The 12,126-nt window shown below is 44.5% G+C and overlaps 1 protein-coding gene across 2 annotated transcripts in view; it reads left to right on the forward strand.

Moving 5' to 3' along the window:
* DSCAML1 (DS cell adhesion molecule like 1) overlaps positions 1 to 12,126 on the forward strand; it is a 239,937-nt gene that overhangs the window by 36,080 nt on the left and 191,731 nt on the right. For both annotated transcript variants that reach the window (XM_073657068.1, XM_073657069.1), the window contains exon 2: positions 10,283 to 10,600. In XM_073657068.1, coding sequence (XP_073513169.1) covers positions 10,283 to 10,600 — 318 coding nt within the window. The remainder of the gene's footprint in view (positions 1 to 10,282; positions 10,601 to 12,126) is intronic.

Below are 12,126 nucleotides of genomic sequence, written 5' to 3' on the forward strand. Positions count from 1 at the left end.
AGGAGGGCACTGCACTACGCTACAGGAGGGCACTGCACTACGCTACAGGAGGGCAGTGTGCTACGCTACAGGAGGGCACTGTGCTACACTACAGCAGGGCACTGTGCTACACTACAGCAGGGCACTGGGCTACACTACAACAGAGCACTGGGCTACACTACAGCAAGGCACTGTGCTACACTACAGCAGGGCACTGTTCTACAGGAGGGCACTGTAGTACAGCAGGGCACTGTGCTACACTACAGCAGGGCACTGGGCTACACTACAGCAGGGCACTGCGCTACACTACACGAGGGCACTACTACAAGAGGGCACCGCACTGTACTACAGGAGGGCACCGCACTGTACTACAGGAGGGCACTACTACAGGAGGGCACTGCGCTACACTACAGGAGAGCACTGCACTGTACTACAGGAGGGCACTGTACTACAAGAGGGCACTGCACTACACGAGGGCACTACTACAAGAGGGCACTGCGCTATACTACAGGAGGGCGCTGCACTGTACTACAGGAGGGCTCTGCGCTGCACTACAGGAGGGCACTGCACTGTACTACAGGAGGGCACTACTACAGGAGGGCACTGCGCTACACTACAGGAGGGCACTGTACTACAGGAGGGCACTAGTACAGGAGGGCAATGCACTACACTGCAGAAGGGCACTACAAGAGGGCACTGCACTGTACTACAGGAGGGCACTGTGCTACACTATAGGAGGGCACTGCACTGTACTACAGGAGGGCACTGCACTGTACTACAGGAGGGCACTACTACAGGATGGCACTGCGCTGCACTACAGGAGGGCACTGCACTGCACTGTACTACATGAGGGCACTACTACAGGAGGGCACTGCGCTACACTACAGGAGGGCACTGCACTGTACTACAGGAGGTCACTGCACTGTACTACAAGAGGGCACTACTACAGGAGGGCACTGAGCTACACTACAGGAGGGCACTGCACTGTACTACAGGAGGGCACTGTACTACAAGAGGGCACTGCACTACACTACACGAGGGCACTACTACAAGAGGGCACTGCGCTATACTACAGGAGGGCGCTGCACTGTACTACAGGAGGGCACTGCACTACAGGAGGGCTCTGAGCTGCACTACATGAGGGCACTGCACTGTACTACAGGAGGGCACTACTACAGGAGGGCACTGCGCTACACTACAGGAGGGCACTGCACTGTACTACAGGAGGGCACTAGTACAGGAGGGCAATGCACTACACTGCAGGAGGGCACTACAAGAGGGCACTGCACTGTACTACAGGAGGGCACTGCGCTACACTATAGGAGGGCACTGCACTGTACTACAGGAGGGCACTGCGCTACACTATAGGAGGGCACTGCACTGTACTACGGGAGGGCACTACTACAGGAGGGCACTGCACTGTACTACAGGAGGGCACTACTACAGGATGGCACTGCTCTGCACTACAGGAGGGCACTGCACTGCACTGTACTACAGGAGGGCACTACTACAGGAGGGCACTGCGCTACACTACAGAAGGTCACTGCACTGTACTACAGGAGGGCACTAGTACAGGAGGGCACTGCACTACACTGCAGGAGGGCACTACAAGAGGGCACTGCGCTACACTATAGGAGGGCACTGTACTACAGGACACTGCTCTACACTACGGGGAGGCACTGTTCTACACTGCTGGAGGGCACTGTGCTACGCGGGAGGGTACTGTGCTACAGTAGGCAACACTTCACAGAATTACTGTGTTTATTAATGGCAGTGATGTCCGATCATAGAAAGTATTGCTTTACAGCAGTATCATGCAATATCATACTGATACTGCCCTGCATGCTGCAGTAAACGTATCAATTATTGACCTGTTTGTGCAAGAAATTATACTGAACCTTCTGTATGTAAATTCACATAATTAATGCAGATTGCATTTAATGGTATGCAAATAGCACACATGAATATGCAGCATAAATTAAGAGTCAGCAGACCTGGAGGGAACAGTTTGTTTCCTTAGTCATTAAGCATAGGACAAGTTCACCAGGACAGTGAAGGACTAGCATATCCAGTAGATGAGTTTTCCAGATATATATCCACTAGAGATGGGTGAATAAAATTGCAGGACCCCAGACCACCAGATGTGAACTGCCCCCTACTTGTTGGCATCCCCAGCGCCTCCTCTGATTTGTAATCCCAGCGAGCGGTAATCCTATACATCATGCCAGGCCTACTAATCAGAAGAGGCATTGGGATGCCGGCCGGTAGTAGTCGGTTCACATGGCTCCCATGCGGCTGCCACAGACTACTGACGCCCTAGCCAAAAACATTTGGTGGTCAGTTCAAAGACGACTCAATCAACGTGTTCTCCTAGTAACTCTCTTTAATCCCTTTTTACATTTTGTTCCCATTTTCTCCACAATTGACCAATCTTCCATTTTTCTTTTGACTTCCGGACTCCAAAGTTCTTGATGTTACAAGATAAAGTGTGTGTTTGCCCCATTCAGAAAAACATAAAATTAATTTTACCATGACTTTACATCATTCAACAAACTCTCATTACGGATCGATAATGACTTTTTCCTCCGCCCCACTGGCACAATATTTGGTGAAGCTGAAGGCAATATATTCCCATGAGTTTATAGTACCCAAGAACTGGGAGACCGGGCGAATAATCTGTAATAATTAACCCTTCTTATCTTATTACACCTGACAGATGTTCAGAGCAAACACAACGTAGACCAAGGGTGTGTAGACATAAACGCAAAACATGTCCGACAACTTCCTTCTTGGTCCCGATGAGTAAAGGTTGCGCATTTCGAGTCTACACATTGCAGATGTCCTCCTTTTATGACAATATTTTGGTGCATCTTGTAGATTGATTGCTCATTAGGTCAAGCCATTAGCCTTGGACCTTCACCAAGCAACAAAACATAGGGTGAAGGGTTAAGAGCACTATTGTTATGCTAAATGGCATAGTTACCAATATTGCTGGTGGCAATTTAGAGACGTATTAGCCCCAACGGAGGTTCTACCACCCATTTGTGGTTGGGATTTATGTAACCCCCAAACCCTTCTTGGTCCAGGACATCTCTGAATTTGCCAGGACTGTTTCCAAAATATTAATACAGTCCTGGCAAATCCGGAACTGCTGGCAAGTAGTATGTATTGGTCGGACCCCATGAATCCTACATGAATACTAAGGATCAGTGGAGGATATGCCATATGTTACCTGTGCATCTGCTCAATGGCCCAGAAGGTGAATGAGGGCCATTGTCTGCTTAAAAATAGTTTTTTTTTTTCATTTTTATTAGATTGCACCCTCACAATTACTGGTGGATTGTTAGAGAGACACAAGTTGGTACTCCATGATGAACCATTGAAGAGCATGGGTCTCGTATACTATTTTGCACAGGGGTCCTATTGAATCCATGTCCACTTCTACTAAGGATAAAGCTTGGAAAAACCCATTACTACAAGGTTGATCTCTGCCAGCAAGCACCTCAGATATCCAAGTCGCTGGCTGATAAAACTAGGGCAGCTCAGATGTCTGTGATCCGCAGTATTCAATGTCCCGGTCTGTTTGCTGATTCTAGGACGGTAACTTCATGCCGTGCAGGTACGGTGTCTACTGTGTCGGTGATCTCAACAGTTCTTCCTCTAATTACAAAGAAGCAATATACTAATTAAAGGCACAATTAATAATAAAATAATACCGCCCATGCAGCAATAGTACTTATGGCACAAACTTTACATTGACCTTTCTGATGTTTGCAAATAGGCTTCCTTCAAGCGAGCGTCCCAGCGCGGCGCCCTGACATCCTTGTGCTTGACTGAATCCTTAATCTGAAATTCTCCCGCCACATGAATATTTAGTCCAGGGCTCCGAAGTTCAAGACCGTTTCTATATTTACACCAAAAATATATTTTATCAGCAGTATGTGATTTCTGTATAACCGGAGCGATGTACTGGATCCCTCCAGGGAGCTCAGGGCGAACAAACTTAAAGTGGAACTAAACTTTGAAAAGTTTTTCTTTTTTCTTTTGCATATGTTCAAGATGTTCTGTAGATTGGTATGAATCCAGGTACTGAGACCCCCACCGATTGCACAGAGGTGCTCAACTCCTGCATGAGCCTGGGTGGAGTGATGTATGGACCCATAGATTTCTCAGGAGCCCGTACAATGGGGACATTTTTGGGATCTCAGGACCCAGTTTACATGATGTGTAGGGGGAGGCAACATATAGAAGTTTATGCAGAGGGAAGAGAGAAACCGGGAATGGGATAAAAAAAAAAAAAAAGAAAAAGGAAGCTACTGAGAGAGAGAGATTCTGTTGCTTTTTTCCAGGAATTGTTTTATCTCATCTTCGTGCTGGATTCACAGGTACATTGCTCAGTACTGCTGTTTTATGTCCTCCATGCTGCTACTTTTGATCATGTACTACATATGGAGAGGGAATGGAGAAATAGGAAAGGAGGTGAAAAAGAAGGAAGCTACCGAGAGAGAGAGAAAGATGCTGCTGTTTTCTAGGAAGCGTTATTTCATCTCAGTGCTGGATTCACAGCTACATTGCTAAGTACTGCTGTATTATGTTCTCCATGCTGCTGCTCTTGATCATGTGCTACGAATGGAGAGAGAAGGGAGAAATAGGAAAGGGGATAAAAAAAAGAAGGAAGCTACAGAGAGAGAGAAATAAGCTGCTGTTTTCTAGAAAGCGTTATCTCATCTCCGTGCTGGATTCACAGCTTCTTTGCTCAGTATAGCTGTATAATGTTTTACATGCTGCTGCTACTTCTGATCATGTGCTACATATGGAGAGGAAAGGGAGAAATAAGAAAGGGGGTAGAAAAGAAGGAAGCTACTAAGAAAGAGGGTTCTTTAATCTCATTGCTAGATTCACAGCTACACTGCTCAGTACTGCTGTATAATGTTTTCCATGCTGCTGCTTTTTCTGATCATGTGCTATATAGAGACAGGAGAGCAGGAATCTCTCATGGCTCTGAGTGCTGCGTTTGGGAAAAGTAGCAGGTAGACTTCACCTACTAGATAAGAGAGAACTGAAAATTAGAGCCTGCCGACAGGAATAGTCTGCACAGTATACTAGAAAAATTAATACAAAAAAAAAAAAATCAGCTTCGACACAAAACTTAGCTGCAGTTCATTGAATATACATCTACAGCTGCTTAAGGGACATAACAATAGGCTCGCTTTAATTTTGCATTGTTGTCCCGAGTTCTACAATTATTCAGTTGCCGTAGAAACCTGATGTCCAGGGTCTTACGAGCCCCGCATACACAAAAAATAATTTGTATGGTTTCATATTACAGCATCTTAAAATAAGTTTTCTCAATAATGGCTCATTAACCAGGACACTTTCCCTATGTTGTACATGCACGGGTGAGCACAAACGCCCACGTACGGAGACGCATGTGGCCAGTGATCCAGAGATCCCTTCTTTGTCTTATCCTTACAGAATACAAGAAAACCTCACACAAGGTGCAAAAGTGCGCGTGGCCTCCACACTTACATCCAATTAAAGTCAGTTCCACCGAGTCAGCGGCAAGTAGCCCCTTGAGCACATTAATGGAGGAAGCAGAGCATTTTATTTCTTACCTAGTTAATTTATATATTGGTTCATGGAAGGTGAATATTATATCAATCTTCAGCTCTTCAGCTTATGTGGACAGACTGACATTGTAACATTCTGTTTTCCACATATTGTGTGAATTATGTATCTCATAGTGCTCTGGTCTATGAAATTGGATAGTTGAGTGTACTTAAAGGGTTATTCCACCGCTTACCGCTGGGACTTCTTCCAAGCGTGAGAAAAGGGTTATGAACTGTCCGGTTGGAATTGAACAATGGCCACACATACAGTGCCTACAAGTAGTATTCAACCCCCTGCAGATTTAGCTGGTTGACACATGCGGAATTAACTTGGCATTGTGACATTTGTACTGTAGATCAGCCTGGAAGTGGGAAATGCACTGCAGCAAATTTTGTTTTTGTTTTTGTTTTGTTTTTTAAAACGTAAAAAGTTAATTCAGAGTGTCATTTATTATTCAACCCCTCAAACCACAAGAATTCTGTTTGGTCCCCCTAAAGTATTAAGAAGTAGTTCAGGCACCAAGAATAATGAGCTTCACATGTGTGGATTAAAGATCTCTTTTGCCAGCCTTTTCTGACTATTTAAGACCCTCCCCAAACTTGTGAACAGCACTCAGACATGGTCAACATGGGAAAGACAAAGGAGCATTCCAAGGCCATCAGAGACAAGATCGTGGAGGGTCACAAGGCTGGCAAGGGGTACAAAACCCTTTCCAAGGAGTTGGGCCTACCTGTCTCCACTGTTGGGAGCATCATCCGTAAGTGGAAGGCTTATGGAACTACTGTTAGCCTTCCACGGCCAGGACAGCCTTTGAAAGTGTCCTCCCATGCCGAGGCCAGGCTTGTCCGAAGAGTCAAGGCTAACCCAAGGACAACAAGGAAGGAGCTCCGGGAAGATCTCATGGCAGTGGGGACATTGGTTTCAGTCAATACCATAAGTAACGTACTCCACCGCAATGGTCTCCGTTCCAGACGAGCCCGTAAGGTACCTTTACTTTCAAAGCGTCATGTCAAGGCTCGTCTACAGTTTGCTCATGATCACTTGGAGGACTCTGAGACAGACTGGTTCAAGGTTCTATGGTCTGATGAGACCAAGATCGAGATCTTTGGTGCCAACCACACACGTGACGTTTGGAGACTGGATGGCACTGCATACGACCCCAAGAATACCATCCCTACAGTCAAGCATGGTGGTGGCAGCATCATGCTGTGGGGCTGTTTCTTTGCCAAGGGGCCTGGCCATCTGGTCCGCATCCATGGGAAGATGGATAGCACGACCTACCTGGAGATTTTGGCCAAGAACCTCCGCTCCTCCATCAAGGGTCTTAAGATGGGTCGTAATTTCATCTTCCAACAAGACAACGACCCAAAGCACACAGCCAAGAAAACCAAGGCCTGGTTCAAGAGGGAAAAAGTCAAGGTGTTGGAGTGGCCTAGTCAGTCTCCTGACCTTAACCCAATTGAAAACTAGTGGAAGGAGCTCAAGAATAAAGTCCACATGAGACACCCAAAGAACCTAGATAACTTGGAGAAGATCTGCATGGAGGAGTGGGCCAAGATAACTCCACAGACCTGTGCCGGCCTGATCAGGTCTTATAAAAGACGATTATTAGCTGTAATTGCAAACAAGGGTTATTCCACAAAATATTAAACATAGGGGTTGTATAATAATTGACCCACACTTTTATGTTTAAAATTTAATAAAATTCAACTGAGCAACATAACTTTTTGGTTTGTAAGATTTATGCTTCTGTTCATAAAACCTACTCTCGTTTGCAGTTTGAAGGCTCTAACTTATTTGCATCTTATCAAACCAGCTAAATCTGCAGGGGGTTGAATACTACTTGTAGGCACTGTAAGTGTTTCTGCTCCTTTCATTCTCTAAAGAGCTGCTGGACTGACAAAGTACAGTGCTCAGCAACCTCCAGCAGTCCAATAGTTAATAGCAGGGCTGTGGAGTCGGTGTCCATTTTGGTGGAGTTGGAATAAAATGGATCGACTCCAACTCCTAAAATATATAATAAATTGGGTACAGTAATTCAATGCAGTTTGTGGGGAATATTTTTTTCATAAGAATGTGTGAAAGCTATGAAATGTCCTATAAATGTCTGATCTAAGGGTTTAGACTTTTAGCTGAGATGAATCTGTGCTACAGTAAATTTATCACTTAAACATGAGCCGGAGTCGGTCTCGTGGAAATTGAGGAGTCGGAGGTTTGGCTTACTGACTCCACAGCCCTGGTTAATAGATGGAGCAGGGACATACACATGCACGGCCAACGCCTATTTTAACAAGGTCCCAGTGGTTAAACCCTCATCTCATCATCAAGTTATCACTTCTTCTATGGAAAGATGATAACTCACACTTAGGCTGCGTGCCCACGTTGCGGATTACAAGCTTTTTTGCTGCGGATTTTCCGCAGCGGAAACGCTTGTAAAACGCTTGGTAATCCGCATCCCATTGTCCCCAATGAGAATCCGCAAGTTCTATGCCCATGCTGCGGATTTTTCCGCAGCGTTTATGCTGCGTTCAAAAATCTGCAGCATGTCCATTAATTTTGCGTTTCCGCATGCGGAATTGCCTTGTGCAATGCATTAAAAACGCAAGGCAATTCCGCATGTGGAAAACGCGCAATAAACGCGTGCGGAATTCCGCATGCGTTTTTCCGGGAGAGGACATGCGGAAATGAAGCAGAAATTTTCTGCTTCATTTCCGCAACGTGGGCACATAGCCTTAATGTTGGCTAGAACACTGTAACTCAAATTAAAATCCATGTATAACCAAAGCAGCACTTAGTGTGTGTGTGTGTGTGTATATATATATATATATATATATATATATATATATATATATATATATATATATATATATATATATATATATATATATATATATATATATATATATACAGTACTGATACTGCTGATGGAAATACTGTAACTTTTGCCTGTTTTTTAACAACTGATGGTGGTGAGGATATAGCAGTAGATAATAGTCCGCTAAACTTGCTGATTTTGATGGGATCTGTCACCCATCTGATGTCCTGTAGAATAAGGACCATGACAATCGTTCAGTTTTCTGCAAGTTCTTTCATTCACTTCTATGGGACTGTTAATCAAGTGAAACTTAAAGACTAATTTATTTTTTCTAATTATTGATCAACCTTTGCAAAGTTATTCATTTTTATAATATACTTCATTGCCTTATTTGGCTTCCTTCTCTCCCAAACTCCCTGCTGAAAGTGCTGTTTTATCTGCCTAGTTCATGCGCTAATAGAAGCTTCTTGGAACAGCGGGACTGTGAAGAGCACTATTCAAAAACACTTTCCTGTTGGATGTTCCACTCATTGATCTCCCTCACTGTCAAAAAAGTTTTTTCTAATTTGTATCGTCTCCCTTTCAGTTTTATCCCATAGCTTCTCGTGTTTCCATGTGCAAATGAGAATAAGGATGATCCCTCTACAGTGTGACATCCCTTCAGATATTTGTAGACAGCTATTAAGTCTCCTCTCAGTCTTCTCTTTTGTAAGCTAAACATTCCCAGATCCTCTAACCGTTCCTCGTAGGACATAGTTTGCAGTCCACTCACCATCCTGGTAGCTCTTCTCTGAATTTGCTCCACTTTTTCGATGTTTTTTTTATAGAACTGGACAGAGTATTCCAGATGAAGTCTGACCAAGGAGGAGTAGAAGGAGATAGTTACTTCACGTGGTCTAGACACTGTGCTTCTCTTAATACATCCCAGAACTTATATAAATTGACAGCTGTATTACTAGTTGAGCGTATGCACAGCCTGCCATTGTCCAGTCGAGTCGTGTCGTGAAGAATATCACCCAGATGTTACATTTATTAAACATTTCTAAGAGCAATAATGGAGGAACATCACAACACAGAGTTCTGAGAAAAAAAAGCTCCAGACTTATTTCATGAGAAGTGATAGTAATTGCTAAATCGGACCTTTATCCTTGCAATAAATGAGTCTCGTGCACCACTCTGATGTCTGTGAACACTTGGTGCAACCCTCCACAAGGTTGTATCAGTACAGAGAAATCCAGGAAGTAGGACACCAGACGTTCTCCATTTGGCATCTTTATTAGTACAGAAAAATCACAACTTTTCGGCCGTACAGGGTCTTTATCCAGTCATGCAGATCTCTTTTTTTATGGCTTGATAAAGGCCCTGAACTGCCGAAGCATTGTAATATTTCTGTACTAATAAAGTTGCCAAAAGGAGGATGTTTGGTGCCTTGTTTCCTGGATTTCTCTGCTAAATCGGACATGTCGGTAAAGGTGACAGATCCTTTAGAGTTCAGCCATTATCACGGTCAATATTATTGTATGTTCAGCCCTTGTATTTAGTTGTTATATGGCTTTTTATAGGGTAACCCTTCTGATATATCATAAGTTTAGATTGGTGGGGGTCCAAGTAATGGAACATCCCCTGATCGCTAAAACAAAGTGGCAGAACACCCAACTGAGCTCGACTTTTCTGTTTTGCTCTCTGAGGGAGCCCAAGCTCTTCCTCTTTGTTTTAGTGATCATGGGGTTCTCCGACACCCCCCAATCAAATCTTATCAAATGTTAGAAGTTTTTTAAAATGACAGGTACCCTCTAGTGCAATTATTGCTATGTTCAATACATCTAATGGCCATAAAAGAACCTTATTTCTGACTGCTCTTCTTCTTTCTCTCTGCAGCTTGCTCTGAGGATGCCAGCACCAGTTTATACTTTGTGAACACTTCTTTGCTGCAGATCACATTCTCCAGCACAGTGGGGGTGTTCATCCCCTGCCCTGCAGCTGGATCTCCCAGCGCCACCCTCCGATGGTACCTGGGGACAGGAGATGACATTTATGACGTGCCTCACATTAGGCACGTCCACGCCAATGGCACACTCCAGCTCTACCCCTTTTCACAGTCCGCTTTTAATAGCTTTATACATGACAATGACTATTTCTGTACAGCAGAGAACTCCGCTGGAAAAATCCGGAGTCCAAACATCCGTGTCAAAGCTGGTAAGTGGCAATGATATTTGTGGAGGTGGAAAAAGTTATAGATATGTGCAAAGTTTTAACATATGTGGATTTCAAAGGGACATTTCATGTCCAGGAGGATCATTGGATCCGACGACTGAGACCTCACAACTTTGTGTACAGACCTCCTGAAATGCCCAATCAGAATGGAATAGAGGCCGCACATTCACACCATCCCTCCATTTATTATCTATGGAACTGTCGGAAGAAAGGGAGTCCCATAAGAAATGAACCAAGTGCTCGACTCCCCCAAGACTAAATAGGAACCTCTAGACCTCCTCCTGAGTCTAGACGGGAGACCACGCTTAACTGAGCATTTCTGTTCTCTCATTTTAGCAATCCGTGAATATTTTGGCACCTGGACTATGAACGATCTGAACTTCTGACATGCCAAAAGTCTTTTCCTCACACTATAAGGGCTCATTCACACCTTAATTTTTCTCGTATGAGTTCTGTCTGTTTTTTTTTCACAGATATAAGTCATAACTGTTAGACCTCATTCAGACAGTCACGCACAGTGTGGGAAAGATTAAGTGCAACACGAAGGGATGAGGGGAAGGAAGCCCAGACACTAGGGAAAGGGGAAGTGGACACCCCTAGGCTGATCTAATAACACCCTGCCTACCCTACCGTCCCTATATTGATTCCACACCAATCGCCGAGCAGGAAACCTAAGCCCTGTATATCCCTAGAACTAGGCCGTTGATAGGGAGGGGGGATGAGTACTGGTCAGTTCCCACTATAAACTAAAGGCAACAAGGTAGACAAACCAAGGGGGAAAACTTAGCTTGAGCAGACACCAGAGAGATAACACCAAACGTCCCCCAAGGGCACCAGAGAGGAAGCTAGCCGACTGCTATGGCTCCAAGCCTTCACAAGGGAAAATGTGAATATCACCGGCGACTCTCTGAAGCAGACAGAGTTTATAAACACCCAGACCAGGGTATGTCAATCAGAGCAGGAGGGAGGTTGCCACTGGGTCCAAAAATGAGAAGGATTAAGAAGACGGCTGCTATGCCAAACGCAGTGACATTCTGCAGCCAGATTCAGAGCGACTGTCTGTTACATCTGACACACCTGTGACACAGACATCTAATTTTCACGAGTGCCATCTGTGTTTTTTTACGGATAGCACTTGTACCGAGAGGTCCACGGAAAATCAAGGAAACCTGACCGATTTGGATCCGAGGCTCAGATCAAAATCGGCAATGCAAGTCGGGTGGGTTCATGAAAAAATCAGACTGCACTCGGATGCCATCTTTTTGCTGTTCGTTTTTCATGGACTGATCAAAATGAGACGCTTGAGAAACCTCAATCAGTTTTTTTGTTTTTTTTCATCCGAGAAAAACGGCTGAAACTCTGATGATAAAAGCTGATGCACTGACCAAACACTGATGACAACATAATGAAAACCGCTGATGAATCTCGGACTGTTTAAGTTCCAATGAGAAAAAATTACTGATATCTGAATGAGCCCTTAGGAGCATCTGTCTCTAAAATACTTACAG

This window comes from Phyllobates terribilis, unplaced genomic scaffold (genome assembly GCF_046119375.1).
Source record: "Phyllobates terribilis strain yellow unplaced genomic scaffold, ASM4611937v1 Scaffold_12__6_contigs__length_324123572, whole genome shotgun sequence".
NCBI lineage: Eukaryota > Metazoa > Chordata > Amphibia > Anura > Dendrobatidae > Phyllobates > Phyllobates terribilis.